Raw genomic sequence first — 17,319 nt, 5'->3', positions numbered from 1 at the left:
CTTTAGCTCTGATTTAAGACCTTATTTGTTGAAATTGGTTGAGAATTAAAGAAATGGTGACCCAAAACCTAATGAAAATACGAAATAAAAAGTTGCACTTTTGTGTTCTAATCAATGAAAGCACGACGCTAGTTTTTCGTGCTAATTAATGAAAGTACGGCGCTAGTTCTCTTGCTTTGCGTACAAATCAATAGGGCATGCAATGTGGCAAACTGCAATTTTTAAATTTGCATCTTCCTTGGGTTTTTGGATCGTCGTGTCTTTATTTCTTGAACAATTTCAACGAATGAGGTCTTAAATTCGAGCTAAAAGATGCAGCTATTGGCTGTTGGTTCCAATTATGTATCTGCATTTGTTTAGAATATACAGGGGGTGAACGTAACTGGTACCTTAATTATTTGGCTTACAGTACCGTACTTTGAGAGGAATACATTGACATTGTTGTTAACCAGATTTAACCAACTCTGAAATTTGACACCTGCATCCGGGCCATTTTGGTTTTTATGCAAATTAGGACCGGTTGCAATTAGTTTCAAGTTCAGAGAAAAAAAATAGCTAGATTGCCAGGGTTTGTTTACAATGATGAGGTTCTAATGAGTTATTTTATGTTTTTTTTTTGATTAACAAGGCGATAGACTTGATGGTGCCATTATTCGTGCTGGTAATGACAGTAACACACTCAATAATCCTGTGTTTGGAAGAGTTGATGCTACTGCTGGAGATGTTATACAACTTACGTGCGGGCTTGTGGGACGTTTTATAAGCGTTCATAATAATCAAGATATACACATCTGTGAATTGAAGGCATATGCTGGAGATTGTAAAACTACAAGTAAATACAGGTTATATCAGGAAACTTACTATATCTATCGGGAAATGCCTTCCACGCATGGTCAAAGACGATTCCTTACTAGCCACAGACCGTCAGACAGGAAGTAGTTAGAACAGGAACCATTCGTTACAATGAACAAATGGCTGTTGATGGTATATGTTTTCCCATACATGTGACCCGTGATCCCCGACATTGCCCTTATGAACTCTGGGGGACAACAGTCACTCAGAAGACCCGTTACTCAGAAGGCCCACTATTCAGAAAACCCGTCACCCACAAGGTCCGCTATTCAGAATTCTGAAATTCTTTTTTTTTAAATAACATTTGAAATAACATGCTAACCATAAGCCCCGCTAATCAGAAAACCCGTTAATCAGAAGGGCCGGTACTCAGAAAATCGGGCGAGCCTTTTGATTAACGGGCCATTTGCAGAATCACACCTTCTATTCAGACAACCCGCTACTCAGAAAACCAAGTTCTCATGGTTATGGTTATATAGGGCTAGGGTTAGGGTTAAAACAGATTAAAACAGCCCACTAGTCAGAATTCAGAACAGTGGGCATTCTGAGTAGCGGGTCTTCTGGGGGTAATGGATACAGCCCGCTAGCCAGAAAACCCGATAGTCAGAAAAAAATTCTGAGTAGCGGGACTTTTACATAAAATACAACAAAAAGCCCACTATTTAGAAAGTCCGTTATTCAAAAGGCCCGCTACTCAGAAAATTCTGACTAGCGGGCCTTCTGAATAATATGTTTTCTGAATAGCGGGTCTCCTGACTACCGGGTCTTCTGAGTGACGGGCTGCATCCACGAACTCTCACCCTCCTGGTTATATCGAAATGATTGGTACAGATCAGTTCTGTTGTTTATTGAAAAGCCTGCTTATTCAAAATGCAAAATTGGACACGTATTCGCTGTAGAAGTGATGTTATGAACTTATGATCGGATTAACTACCATAGCAATAGGTTTAAACAATTTTTGATTATATCGCGCTGCACTAGTACGTTCACGAAGTACCTCAGCATTGAACCATAGATTTCAATGAGCAGGGATAACGACCTGGATCCTAATTCTATAGCTTATTCATATCATGCTAATCACTTGCACCTGTAAGATTAGCAGGGGCTATTTTAACGTGCCTCACTGTCACGTACGTGACGAGATAAAATATTCGTGCAGTGACAATTAACCATCCGTGTAGATATGCTTTAATAGTAGACAATGGTAGAGCCTTTCTTACGGTCACATTCAGGTAAAAATGTCAATTTTTGAAACGCACTCTACTTCATCAACACTTTTATCTCATTGCACGAACGTGACAGTGAGACACGTTAAAATAGCCCCTGAAGATTAGTACCATTGAAAAGAGCGGTATTGTATTCAATCTATGATTGCAGACATGAACACGTGATGAGTGCAACTTGCTTGTAGTGAAGCGCGATATAATCAAAAATTGTTTGAAACCTATTGCTATAGTAGTTAATCCGACTATTACATCACTTCTACTCCGAATTATTTACCCAGGGTAGCCCGATCAGCTAAATGCTGTTCTTACACGGGTCCCTGCATAACATTTAAAACCATACAGATACAATGAGTAATATACAAAAGCATATAAAGCATAAACATTATGAAGCATAGACTGGCCCCAGTCTCGGTTCGGTTCCATCTCTGGATAATGTAACAATAAATAATTACGTAATGCCCTATGAAAAAAATGCCAACTCCCCCCTTATTTTCTTCAATGCCAAAAACCCATTCCTCTTCATCCACAAATCGACGCCACTAATTACACCCACCACAGTCAACCATGCAGCAATATAGAAATATACTCGTATTATAAGTGAACGCGAAAGTCCATTGAGCGCTGATTCCGAGACTGGTCCAATCTGTTAGAGATCTCACTTCCAAATATTCGTTCAACGAAGCACGGTGATTCCGATGTCAATTATGAAAGCCCCGCCCCAGTTTCAATTCAAATATGGTAGCACAAAGCTATGCCGCGGGATGTGACGCAAGATCGGATGGGACACTTGTCAACAACTGAGAGGTATTGAGCTCAAGTGGCACGCGTCTGATAGACCCATGGTACGCGCAATAATAAAAGGCAACCACTCGACTCGGACTTAGGCCTATTGTCCATATTGCGTACATTATCGCGTGCGGTTTGCAAATGTTTGCACATTATTTAGCTAGGGAAGCCTTTTCAAATATCCCCGCGCTGCCAAGCTGCGTTGATTGGTCGGATACAATATCGTTGTTTAGTCGCTTACACAAACGTTAATGTAGTGAAAACATGGACGTGGTATATAGAAAGATTGCGTGACTCCAAATCCGTAAAAGTGAACTTCCAGCAGTTTGTGGGAGCTGGAAGTCAAATTGCCTACAGACTGGGAGGGTCCGTGTATTGGGTTGATTTTTAATGCTATGTAATCTACATTACCAGTCGTTCTCCACGGACCCGAGGGAGGGTCTATATGAAGCACAAACCATTATAAAAGATCTTTATCATCATCCCATTCAAATTAGGTGAATGCATTGAGCTAGTTATGTCATTTATTATAAATACCAAAACCATCCATATTACATCTAATATTATTCGTCCCTGTGATACACAAGGAGAACAAGATTTCATATGCGATGATGGCTTGACGTCCATTCCAAATTGCGTGCGATGCGACGCTGAAGCATATTGTACTGATGGAACAGATGAAATCGACTGTGCAGGTAAATAAAATAGGCACTTTATATTAAGGGATCTGGAATGAGGTGTTTTGAGCGTTTCGACAGTATTTTTCTGTGGGACATGAGAGCACATCAGACAAATCGAATTGCATTCTGAATACGAAGAATGTATTTGTGATATGAAATAATTTTCATTTTATCAAATTCATGATATAATACAAATTTTATGACAAATTATTAAAATATGATATTTTTCACATTTTTGATAACAGTCCTCGAAGTAAATTTTATAAATTTAATGATATTATTCTTAAAGTGTATGTAGCTGGGAGGAAAAGCCGACGATCAATTGAAAATTTTGACCTTTCATATTGAAGATATAGATTTTTTTCCCAAAAGACCTATTTTTTGGTGTTTTGGGAAAAATCCATATCTTCAATACGAAAGGTCAAAATTTTCAATTGATCGTCGGCTTTTCATCCCACCCACATACATTTTAAGTATAAATCATCAGATTTATAAAGTTTACTTTGAGTACTGTTAAATATCAAAAATATCAATTTTTAATGATTTACCATAAAATGTGTATTACATTGTGAATTTCAAAAAATCAAAATTATTTGATATCAGACATTCTTCGTACTCAGAATGCAATTCGATATGTCTGATGTGCTCTAATGTCCTACAATAAATACTGTCCAAACGTTCATACCCCATCCCTTAAACGCAATCCAATATTTTCCGTGAATTTCCAATATTCCAAAAAAACTGTAGTATGTAAGCCAATTGATGGCACTCGTTTTCACGTTGTGAATACTTGAAAAAAAATCACCACATGGGTTTGAGCTTTTGTTATTTCACTTTTATTTAACATGAAATAGATACAGTCTACTTGATATCTAAACTGGAACATGCTCACCACAAAATGTTTCAAAGTCGATATATGAAATTGAAAATTAAAGAATGATGCAAATGTTTAATACACACTTAAGGGATCTAAAATGAGCGTTTATTGCGTTTCGACAGTATTTTTGTGCGACATGAGCACACCTCAGACCTATCGAATTGCATTTTTGAATACGAAGCATGTCTTTCTGATATCAAATAATTTTCATTTTTTGAAAATCACAATATAATACAAATTTTATGACAAATTATAAAAATTTGATATTTTTCAAATTTTTGATATATAACAGTCCTCGAAGTAAATTATATAAATCTAATGACATATTCTTAAAGTGTATGTAGCAGGGAGGAAAAGCCGACGGTCAATTGAAAATTTTGACCTTTCATATTGAAGATATGGATTTTTTTCCCAAAAAGACCTAATTTTTTTTTGTGTTTTGGGAAAAAAAATCCATATCTTCAATACGAAAGGTCAAAATTTTCAATTGATCGTCGGCTTTTCATCCCACCTACATACACTTAAAGTATAAATCATCAGATTTATAAATTTTACTTCAAGTACTGTTAAATATTAAAAATATCAATTTTAGTGATTTGCCATAAAATGTGTATTAAATTGCGAATTTCAAAAATCAAAATTATTTGATATCAGAATGACATTCTTCGTATTCAGAATGCAATTCGATATGTCTGATGTGCTCTAATGTCACACAATAAATACTGTCCAAACGTTCATACCCCAGCCCTTAACTGTGTGTCAAAAAGTGGGATAACACAATCATGCCATAATGTTTAGTAGTCTAACATCAATGAGACATTTTGTATCACCATTTGAAAATTCCGAAAGCATATTGCTACAAATGTCGCAAACATTTTAAAGAGAAATCTTTACATGTTTGAATATGACGTTTTCAAAAGGGACTTCCATTTTTGCAACATATATTGTACAAATATTTCCATACATTGAGACATTTGTCTCAAGTAATGTCGCAATCCTTTCACGTTTTTAATAGACCTTTTCCGTAAATGCCCACCTTTCGCCGTAGATGGGGTAAACGTCGATGTCACGTGACAAAAAGTGTCGAAAGCGAGGGCAAATCTCGCCGTTGATGGGGTAATCGTGACAAAAAATATCGAAAGCGAGGGCAAATTCCATGTTTACCCCATCTACGGCGAAAGGTGGGCAATTACGGAAAAGGTCTATTGACTTTTTCAAACGTTGATACATTTGTCTCGATCCATGGATAGTAGGCTATAACAGCTATTTTGCGAAACCACCGGACCCCTTACTTTTTTTTACCAACTTTGAGACATCTGTATCAATCACGGACCTGCACTTGCAAGTAAGTTTAACCTTAAAATTAGGCAAATGTCTCAATGAATTTTAAAACACATTTTCTTATTTTTGCCTAAATAGTTGTCCACCTTTTAATTTAAATGCGATGATTATTTCAACAGGGAGTACTGCAAATGAAGCAACAACAATTGGTACCAAGCCCACCCAGGCTGCAGGTATGATTACTGGATTCATTCATATGAATTATACTGCGCGACAAAATACAATTTTATGTATTCTGTTATTTTACATAATAAAGCTTATATCAGATTTAATGAGAAATGATGAGAACAAACTTTCTGTTGTTGTATCTTAAAGGCCCCTTTAGTGATGCCAGTGAAAATGTAAATGAAGAATAAGTCATTAAATTTGTCGTTAGGTATTTTTGAAATGATAAATTCAAAAAGAAAATGAGGAAAACATCGGTATTACCAAAGTTGAAGCTTCATTCAAATACATGTACATGTAGCTAATTTCTTTGCTGTTGACGTAAAATATCCTGTTTTTCTTTAATACTTGGATTTAGGCTTAACCACTATAGCAGGCTATATTAGCATATCTATGCTACTAACAAAGGTGTTAGGCTTAACCACTATAGCAGGCTATATTAGCATATCTATGCTACTAACAAAGGTGTTAGGCTTAACCACTATAGCAGGCTATATTAGCATATCTATGCTACTAACAAAGGTGTTAGGCTTAACCACTATAGCAGGCTATATTAGCATATCTATGCTACTAACAAAGGTGTTAGGCTTAACCACTATAGCAGGCTATATTAGCATATCTATGCTACTAACAAAGGTGTTAGGCTTAACCACTATAGCAGGCTATATTAGCATATCTATGCTACTAACAAAGGTGTTAGGCTTAACCACTATAGCAGGCTATATTAGCATATCTATGCTACTAACAAAGGTGTTAGGCTTAACCACTATAGCAGGCTATATTAGCATATCTATGCTACTAACAAAGGTGTTAGGCTTAACCACTATAGCAGGCTATATTAGCATATCTATGCTACTAACAAAGGTGTTAGGCTTAACCACTATAGCAGGCTATATTAGCATATCTATGCTACTAACAAAGGTGTTAGGCTTAACCACTATAGCAGGCTATATTAGCATATCTATGCTACTAACAAAGGTGTTAGGCTTAACCACTATAGCAGGCTATATTAGCATATCTATGCTACTAACAAAGGTGTTAGGCTTAACCACTATAGCAGGCTATATTAGCATATCTATGCTACTAACAAAGGCGCAAAAATGCATTTTTACAATTTTCCGAATGAGCAAATCGCCGCGTGAATAGGCTTTAAATTGACAAGAATACTATAATACGCTGAGACGAAATACCTCGTCCCAGATAATACAAGTATTACTTCATAAAATCAGTGTAAAAGTAATTTACCCAAACCAAACATTCCCGTAACGCAATTAGTTTGCCGCAATAAAAGACAATGTGGTGTCTATAATATCCAGGCAAGAATTGTCTTCAAAAAAGACAACAGGGGTATTATTAAAGATGTTGATGTAAACAAGAATTACTCGTTTTTTCAGTGCAACATGCATTATTTTAGGAAGTTGCCTTTGGTGAAAAGCACATTTTGACCAAGGGATCCTCCTTAGGGCGACAAGACAACATGCAGTCCCTTGCGACGGCCCTGACTGATATCCTTTACCACTAGTGGTAACAAAAACAATTCCGGCCTTATAAACATCTCAAAAAAAGTAACTACCCCCCCTTAAATAATGGCTATTATTCAAAACGGGGCTATTGTATTGCATATCTGTAAAATGCGTTGGAAGCAGAAGTTATTTTTGCGCATTTTGACACCTCATTTGATACGATAGCCCAGAAAACAATAAACACCGGTCAATTTAATGTAGTGAGGTCCAGATTTGAAAGTTGCACTTACATACAAATTTTAACAATACAAAAACACTCAGATATCATTACACAGATTTCCTTCCATTACACTCAATACAAAATCAATACAATTTACAGCAACTTTCAAATCTTCGGTTACATTGATTTAAATATACACTGTGACGTCAATATCTAGTCAATTTGCTGCAAATAAGGTATCAAAATGTGCAGAAATAAATACTGCTTCCAACGCATTTGACAGATTTGTAATACAATCACCCGTTTTTCAATAATGGTCATTATTTAAGGGGGGGTTAGTTACTTTTTTTGAGATGTTTATGATATTATATCTGGAATTGTTGCCTTCAAAATATGGGTGACACTTTGAGGAACACGTTACGACGATTCGGCTCTTTTGCCGGTATACCGTGACTGACAGAAAATTGAAGGTAATATGTGACGTGTCATGTCAAAAGGAGACACTTTTGGGCAGGTTATCAATTTTGAGGTTTTTACATATCTTAAATATAGAGATATTTTTCTCCACAACGCCGTTTTCCCCAATGAAATCCCCAAAAGTGTTTCCTTTTGACATGACACGTCACATATGTTCTATTCCATTTGTTCTCTAATTACCAGATGGGTCTGCATTAACATCACCAATTATCGGAGCAACTACTGCAGGAGTTGGGATACTTGTAATCGTATTAGTGATTGGCGTTGTGATATATTGTAAGAGGTAAGAAATTTGTCCTTTATTGCGGTGGCTAGCCTGAATCATTCTGGCCTCTAATGGCGGCGCCTTTTTTTACCCACAATCCTTCACGTTAGCACAGTGGAGCGGCCGTGCGTGAGTATTGGAGGACTGGAGGATCGAGTCTACACGGTGGCGCAGCGGTAAAGGTTCTACTCACAATCGCAGCTCGATGTCATGGGTTCAAATTCCAGTATTGTTCACTTGGATATGACGGTTTACCATTCCACAGAGGGCAGTTTTGTTGAAGTTGTTATGTAACTATTACTTGTTTCACTTATTTGTGCGGTGGTTGGTGTGTGGTGTAATAAGAATCCTATGTCACTCAATTTTATCGTTAAACTTTGCACTGAAGCACTGATAGACTTCTTTTACAGAAAGCGATCCTCGAATTTGCATTGGCTGTGTGATATATTTGCCTTTATGGGTATCCCTACCGCGTTTATACAGCTGTGTAAATAATGTGACTTGCTCAGCTGATAGAATACTCTCTGTAAAAGAGTTTCCTGAGCAATAATTATACACCCTTTGTCGTCCGGCTGTATCGCATTACGAATTATATATAGATACTTTCTGTTTTATTATCATCTTTGTCCAGGCGAAATAACCCAGAAGTTCTAGAAACTCCTGAATGTGAACCATACGCCACATATAGGCCTCCAACAGACGACTCATCGCAGGATCCATCCATCGACATATCTGGTCCAGAACATCCAGGACATCCTCCTGTACCATACTACACACATGTTCCTTCTCCGGACAACTCATCGCAGCATCCACCCATCGACACATCTGGCCCAGAACTTCCAGGACATCTTCCTGTATCATACTCCACATATGTTCCGGACAACTCATCGGCTCATCCACAAGTCGACGCATCAGACTATGAAATTCCGAAATATTAATTTTCAGTTTCTTTATATAGGATAGTAAAAAGCATTTACAAATCTGGATTTTGCAGAAAACCCCATTGAAATTGATATTATTATTACTAATTAGGATAATTTGCATATTTCAGATAATTTTGATATTGTGGAATCTCAGATAATTTGGATATTATTATGGCTAATTTACGTAATCATGATAATATTATGGCTAATTAGGATAATTTGGACACTTCCGATAATTTGGATATATTAAGGAAATTCAGATAATTTGGATAATGGTTAAATTGAATATTATTAGGCTAATTAGGATAAATATGGATATTTCATATAATTTTGATATTATTAAATGGATATTTCAGGTATTTAGATAATTTAGATATTATTAAGGCTAATGAAGATAATTTGGCTATTGCAGATATTATAAAGACTATTATTATTATTTGGATATTATTAAGGGTATTATGGATATTAAGATAATTTGGATATTATTATAGCTAATTTGGATATTGTTGTGGCTAACTAGAATAATTTCAGATAATTAGGATATTATTAAGGATATTCAGATAATATTCAGAGCATTAGGACTGGCACACACTGGCTGTGTAGGAGACTAGTTTGGATTCGAACGGCACTATGACGTTCCACAAGCACAATATCGCAATACGTAAATCGTATGGCGTTAGCCTCTTCGCAATCTCTATAATATGTTGAATGAACCTCCCGTAAGTCATCAGAATTTCACTTCAATATTATTTTACCATATTTATTTATATAAAAAGACACATGATGTTACTCGTTGTAATTCATCCGTTGCCGCCACATCCCTTGTAAAGGGATATTTTTACCAACTCCCCAATATCTGCATTTGACACACTTCCATGTGGGACGTTGATGGTTACTGTGAACACAGACCTTAGAAAGATTAGGTATGTCCTGTGAATGAGCCCGCTACTTGTAGCACCACTAGGCCTATTCCCTCTTGTTTATATTTGAAAAGTCACAATTTATACTATATAGCACCTCAAATTCACTTCCTCATTTATTTTACACTACTTTTACAAACAAATATATGGTCATTCTTATGGCTATAAGGTGTCTTTTTTTAATTTTTTAAACTATAGTGCCAGTTGTTATTGACATTCTCAAGCTTACCTTCTGTACTGTGCCCTCTGTATAGCTGAGGCCTAAAAAGTAACCCGACCGACCCTAGACTTTTTTCTTATTTTTTTGGCAAAAAAAGAAAGAAAAAAAAAGAAAAAAGTAATGAAATTGTAAAAAAAGAAACAAAAAAGTTCCAATGCCTTTATCATTCGCAAGTTACCGCTTAATTGTGTGTAAAAAATTGCCGACCGACCTACCCTAATTTTTTATGTTACGCAATCAAACAATTTTTTTAGACCTTATCCTATGACAGGCTTTTCGTACTATATTCTGACACCAGTTTGTGCAAACTCTTGTAGTCTTGCGGTTTTGGACCACTGAAAGGGATTACCTACTAGTATCTTATTTGTATGTCTTGTGTTTTAAGGACTTTCCGTAATACTTCCAAAGGTTTTTTATTACGGCGTCCGTGATTGATCAGTGAAGGAGCCTGGTTTTTATTACTTTCAAGGGCTTTTGGTACAAAAATCTAAATAGTGCTATATACCATGGAAATATAAAGCTAATGTTCATTTATCATGCTGCAAAAAACCATCACCCATTTCACAGCTGTTCGTGTGTGCTATCAGGACATCCTTGGGCGATAGATATGGGACCAAGGCAACTGCCTCTGATAAACACACTCAGACATAAAATGACTGGGTGCAATAACAACTGGAGTAACTTCATTTTGCTGCACAGTCAGTTTCTGCAAAATCCTAGTAATACGCGGTTAAAAATAATGTGGGTATTCATTCTACGTATATCGCCGAAATTCAGTAAAAATGCACGTGGCAAAATGCTCTTTTTAAAATAACGATAATAATGGTTTTAATGTGTCATTTTATCGATATAATTCTGCAAACACAAATTTTAATAGTACCAGGATATACCAACATGAAATATTGAGGTGTTTAGTGATTATGCACTGCCATTTTTGAAGGGGTTCCTTTTTATCAAAGAAACGGATCATTTTATAAACAGAATCCCTCGTTTCAGGTTGTCTTGCAATGTCTTGACGACACAATCGATGTGATTATACTAAATCACTAGCATCTTCGTAATTATTATTATAATATATTTTTTAAATAAAATGTCGGGAAAATGTTGGGCAGGCCTAAATCGAAATAAATAAAGGCTGAGAAAAGGTTTGTTTCTTGTAACATTACAAAATTCTGATAAATGTTGGTGAAATTTAATACACACTCGTCAGAAAACCCGGATAAGTGTTCACGTATACAATATCGATAACAGAATATAGAAATATCTGTGATGTAAGTAGAATTTTGTCATTATTATAATGTACATTTGGAATCAAAAAGTTATTCATAATACAGACTCTATTATATTTCTTGAATTTGATAAAGAAGCAATATTTAAGAATTGGGTTTCATGATGATATATAAAGCTAATGACAAAAATACGTATTCACGTGTATTTATTTGCCTTTGTTATATATTTGTATATATCTAAATGTACAATTCAAACTTTATCTTGTGTAAACTCCAAAATTATAAATCATATTCTTGTTTTGGCATTAAAACTACTTTCTTTAGCCGTAGAACTACTAAGCCATATTTTGTAACACAAACTACGAGGGGGTTGTTGCGATCCCCCTTAATTTTCAATTATAGCTATGAGTCTCCTCTATCCAGTGATATCAAACTAAGTACAAACATTCCCCACATAATGTCGCTATGACGTCATAATGTGAGGGCGCCCATGCAAATTTGGGAAATTCTGGCTATGTACAAAAAAATAGGCAAAATTGATTTTCGGCTAAAAAATTCTACAGAAATGCAATTTTCACCAATTTTTCTGCTAAATATAAAAGGAAACAAGTAAAAAGTCAGTAGCTCTTGAAATAATTTCACATTAGAGCGAAATGAAAATCATTGGGGCCTCACCAACCCCCCTCTTCCATGGTCATCTTTGATTGCCGGGTAAGGTGCTGGCGTGTATATTTTATCACCAAAATGAGCGCAAAGGATGTATCTACCATGGAGCTATTAAGAATGGAGAGGCAATAGATTATATAACGCATTGTACACTTGTGCCGATTTGAAATCTGACAAGCTATTCATCGAAAGGTACCTTTTGTTTGGGACAAAGGGCTTCCACCATTATATCGGTAAGCTGACCCGACAGTATATTAACGCTTTACCTAGCAGACTACTGTCAATAAGTGATCAAACGAAAGTCGCGTGAAAGCGCTTACTATAACGAAAAGTACCTTTTGTTGTCATACCACTCAAGGGTGTAATTGAGTAGCCGTAAGCTCAAAAGGCACACATTAGCCGCTGATGCAGTTCCTTGTGGCCCCACTGACTGTAGGTGCTACATTTAAATAAATTGAATGCGCTTGCTGAATGATTCAGATCAAGGCTGCCATGTCTGCATGTCTATTACTGTATAATGGTAATAGCTACGTATACATGTAACATATAATAAGTATACCGGTATCCGTATAGGCCTATATAAAAGTTGTTTCACAAATTGACATTTTATTTTATTTTAAGAAGGAGAATGTCATAAACAGTGGCGTACTGAAGGGGGGCAGCTCTTTTGTGAGAGGTCTTGGGAGGGATGAGGGAGGAAGAGGTGGAGGAGGGACATGAAGAATGAGAGGGGCTGGAGGAAGAGAGAAAGAGGGACAAAAACTATGAGGGGATGGAGAAGGGAAGGGAGATAAGAAGAGGGAGTGATACTTTAGCAAGGAAAGAATAAGTACAGAGAAAGGAAAAGAAAGGAATGACAAATAAATGTAGGCCTTATAATAATTATTATAGAAACTAAACACAGCCCCCCCCCCCCACACACATAGGCCTAACACTAACAGCACTATAGGCAGCCATTCGATGATGTCAATGCCTTTATGCGTTACGTATTTAAAACGCCCAGTCAGATGTATTTTACACCTGCCTTAAGCACAAGTCACCCAATTTCGAAAATTGGACGTTGAATGTACAATCTCATGAATATTGATTGGCAACATTTTCCAATATGTCAGCGCTCAAATCGGACACAATAGAACAATAGACCATTCAGTGCGCTGGTATCTACGATTAGCTTAGGTCGTTTGGGCGTAAATGTGTGCGGTTTTTTAATGACGGATAAAAAATCTTGGGGTGGGTACACCCCCCTTTCGTAGTTAGGGTTAAGGTATCGCATCGAGTATTTCCACCAATACATCCATGCATCTCTTGTAAATGCACCACTTCAATGTTTTAGAATATTCTCTAACTAATATCTCAGAAGTCACAGGTACGGTAAGATTAAAATTCCTATATCTACAATGGATCACTTCAATTTCTGCACATTTTATAGTGGGATACGAAGCTTTTCTAAAACAAGAAACTAAATCGTATCCTGTCAGTTTCACATTTTTGATCTTAGGAAGTGTAACCAATATGTCATATATTCGCTCAACCCAATTTGTCTGATTTGTCTCATAAACTGCTTGCTGTACCGCGAGGTTTTCAAGTGTTGGTTGGTATGAAAGTGATTGTAAACATTTAGAAGAATACTTTGACGAACTACACGGGGACAACTGTAACGATTTAATTTTCTTAAGATGAATGCTGATCAGATTAACCACCGATGACGTCACTGATAATCCTTGTAATGCAAGTGTTTCTAGACCAGGCAATCTCTGTATCATCATCTCAAATGCTTCTGTTGAATAGCTCACCCATCGCAAGGTCAACATTTTTAGATGTGTCAAGTGAGAGATTGATGGTAAAAGTTTGTCACCAGCGATCTCAATATATCGTACATGTACCCAACCGGTGTTATCACGAAGCTCACCGGTAAGTGTGAAGCATGTTAATGATGTCATGCACCCTACTGTTGAGGACAATATCTCATCAGCCGTCCCCTGTTCACTAAACTTTACGTTCAATTCCATCTCACGTAAACTTGTTAATGTTACAGGTGACATCTTTTTCAGCTTGGGTAGGAAAAAAAGGGGAGCCTCGTGAAGGCTTATATATAGTAAATTGCATTTTTGTAACGATTGAATAATTTGTTCATAACAATTCCATTCAATTAATAACCATCTGCAGTGTGAGGGCCATGTCAGATCCAATCGTTGTAATTTCGGCAGAAAATCCAACAGCTGATAGCGGTTTTCGTGTTTAGGTACTCTTACATTGGACACTTCCTTGACTCGCATCATTTCGAAACGTAACCCAAGAGTGTTTATATTAGGACAGTTCACGCGCAAATAGCTCATGATTTCATCGCTGGCTACAGATAGATGAATCTCTTGCAAACCAATACCAGCATAAAGAGTCAAGAACTTTAACACGTCAATTTCGTTCACCGGAAATAGCCATTCATTGCCACACTCTCGGTACTCAAAAATGTTTGGTCCATTTTGTGATACAAACCGTCTGAACACTCTGTTAGACTCTTCAACCTTTCTAGTAGGACTTCTGTCTCGGAAGTCGATGACAGTCCAGGCATGGTTTTTGATTATTTGATGCCATTCCTTGCTTACCCTAAATGAAAATACAAATAAATATTATATAACATTCCTGTATATACTTTTACGACGGCTATTCATGATACAGATCTTCAGAACATCTAGACTGTCCCTTATCAACAGAGCTTTATAATACTCAATAATAGGCTGCCCTTGCCCAATGATTATGTGAGTAGATTGTCCTTTATCTATGGAAGAGATGTTGGTAATAAAAATATCGTGGGTAGTTAGGCGTCCCTTTCCTACTGAAGATTTGGTGGCTCTGAAAAGAGCCGTTCAAGCAAGCTCTGAAAAGCAGCATAGTGCAGTTATGCTGCACAGCAAACATGATTCGACCTTCGCAGTACTTAAACCTGGTTAATAGGAAATTACTCCAGCAAAATCAATCGATAAAGTCTAGTCCATCTTCCACATTGAATGGTGGGCTGCACTTATACCCAAATATGTTACTTGCCAATCAATAATCACCCACTTGAAATCCCCTGACTCTCTCCACCGATCAAAGTTATGGATAGATTTGGGAGTTGTTTTTGCTGTTATCTGACAATTACATATCAGGGAGGTACGACCATTTGCAGATGCCCCACCTACTCAGTTTTTAGTCTACATGTAATGTATACATTATTCTTGATTGATACAAGCAAGTACAAAATAATTCCGTCAAGTGATTTAGTTTTAATCGTCTATGTTTTAATGCCCTTCGGAAGAGAGCGGTCCTCAAAATGAGTGATAGTCACTAAAAGTTGCATTCGATTTACACAGGGAAATTGGCAGCCCATGTCGTGTCCTTCCTTACTAAAACACAAAAGTATGAATATTTCCAAACATCTAAATTAGCTAAAAATTTAGGACATGTTACCAAAATATATTTTCTAGAATTTCAGAGAGTACAAAACATATCGGCCGGTTAGTTTTCACACAGTAACGTTAACTAGGTAATGCCCTTTACCTCTAACATACACTGTTTGTAGAGGTCACACGTCAATGGTGAGAGCTCTGTGTATCGTGCAAAGGAAAATGGACAGTAACTGCTGTATGGTCGATTATTACAGTAGCGGACTCTTTCCTATATTTGGTGGCTCTATACATTTGTTAAATGATCAGCGGAAATTAGGTTTGCATAGAAAACTGTACACATTAAATTTTGACAAACTTCTAATCTGTAGACAAAGAGTAGTCTACTTTGTTATAAATATTTGAGTTTGATAGGTTGACAGCTGTATAATCGCCCGACGGTTTAGACTCAATCAGTTAATATTCTAGTACAAACCTTTATGGCAGTTTATACGTTGCTTCTTTGTCACTTGAAAGTACATATTGCTGATAGCGATCAAAAGGGAAACGTGAAGCATGCTGGGAATTAAAAGGGCTCAACAGATATCGAATTCGTCACCCGAGATCGAGAATTTGAGCCCTTTTCGTTCCCAGCATGAGTCACCTTTCGATTTCTATCAGCATTATACCTTATTGAATAGTATCACTATCTTACCTCATTGCGATTAATTTGTCGTATAAAGACAAGAAGTTGAAAATAACCAGCAATGTATCAATATTAAGCATGCCAATAGGACCCTCATCGACAGGCACTCTGTTTTTCAAGAAGGTATCGCCCATTTCTGTATGTATCATTAAAATAAAGATGGGAAATTATCAAAGAGAGTTGGTCGTAAAAATACGGAGAAATCAGTGACTCTGCTACTTTTTATGTCTTTTTGGTTTAATAGGCTTACCACTGAATACTGTTATATCCATATCTAGCTAAGACTGACTAAATTAAAATTTCGCGTTAAAATAACTTTTCCTGTAAAAAGAACATGTGTATTATGTGTGGTTCATTGGTAACATACATGTAAGAACTTTATTATTACAGAATCATGGCAGACTTACTTGACAAAATTGATAATGACAACTATTTCCTTATTAAAATGGTGGCAGAACATGGATCGACAGTTGTTCATGTGCAGGGGTTGCGTATACTGCCAATACGATTGTTATATGTAACGCTTGACCGGGTAATAATAAAGCGTGACCTTTGCATATTCATTTTGATTGAAGTTCAAGGCAAAGATACGACATACAGGCTGTATCAAAATGATTATTCTTGACAAACGAGTCATTGTTTCGAAAATATTAAAAATATAAAATCGATTTCATTTGGAGTGAAAATTATACCAGGAGTATATTATTTTGATCTGTTGATTTTGTTAGAATTTGCCGTTGCTCTGAATAAAGGAACATGAAACCGCGAATTTCACTCACAACTCAAAATAATTCATTGCTTGCAAAATTGGTTAAGTGCTTCCAAGTTCCACTGTGCAAAGCAACATTTAATACTAGGGTTGTAAAATGTTTAAAATAAATATTTTTATTCTTGATCATGTAATTATAAAATCATGCTTGCTTGCACACATTTCTTAGTCA

General features: G+C 36.4%; 2 protein-coding genes across 3 annotated transcripts in view; one reads left to right on the top strand and one right to left on the bottom strand.

Annotated features, from left to right (window-relative positions):
* Positions 1-9,683, top strand: part of LOC140168130 (uncharacterized) — a 91,586-nt gene extending 81,903 nt beyond the window's left edge. For both annotated transcript variants that reach the window (XM_072191439.1, XM_072191440.1), the window contains 5 exons: positions 629-832; positions 3,452-3,559; positions 5,882-5,935; positions 8,271-8,370; positions 8,984-9,683. In XM_072191439.1, coding sequence (XP_072047540.1) covers positions 629-832; positions 3,452-3,559; positions 5,882-5,935; positions 8,271-8,370; positions 8,984-9,290 — 773 coding nt within the window. In that variant the 3' untranslated portion in view covers positions 9,291-9,683. The remainder of the gene's footprint in view (positions 1-628; positions 833-3,451; positions 3,560-5,881; positions 5,936-8,270; positions 8,371-8,983) is intronic.
* A 3,369-nt stretch (positions 9,684-13,052) lies between these two features.
* On the bottom strand, positions 13,053-16,877 carry LOC140168128 (uncharacterized). The gene is made up of 3 exons (XM_072191438.1): positions 16,786-16,877; positions 16,388-16,514; positions 13,053-14,914 (listed from the first exon to the last, which is right to left on the bottom strand). Exons 2-3 carry the CDS (start codon positions 16,510-16,512, stop codon positions 13,570-13,572), a joined length of 1,470 nt encoding a protein of 489 aa, XP_072047539.1. The 5' UTR covers positions 16,513-16,514; positions 16,786-16,877; the 3' UTR covers positions 13,053-13,569.
* Between the last annotated feature and the right edge of the window lie 442 nt (positions 16,878-17,319).

Source organism: Amphiura filiformis, chromosome 13 (genome assembly GCF_039555335.1).
Source record: "Amphiura filiformis chromosome 13, Afil_fr2py, whole genome shotgun sequence".
Taxonomy (NCBI): Eukaryota; Metazoa; Echinodermata; class Ophiuroidea; order Amphilepidida; family Amphiuridae; genus Amphiura; species Amphiura filiformis.
The sequence above is the reverse complement of the archived record's forward strand: the minus strand, read 5'-3'. Positions and strand labels throughout refer to the sequence as shown.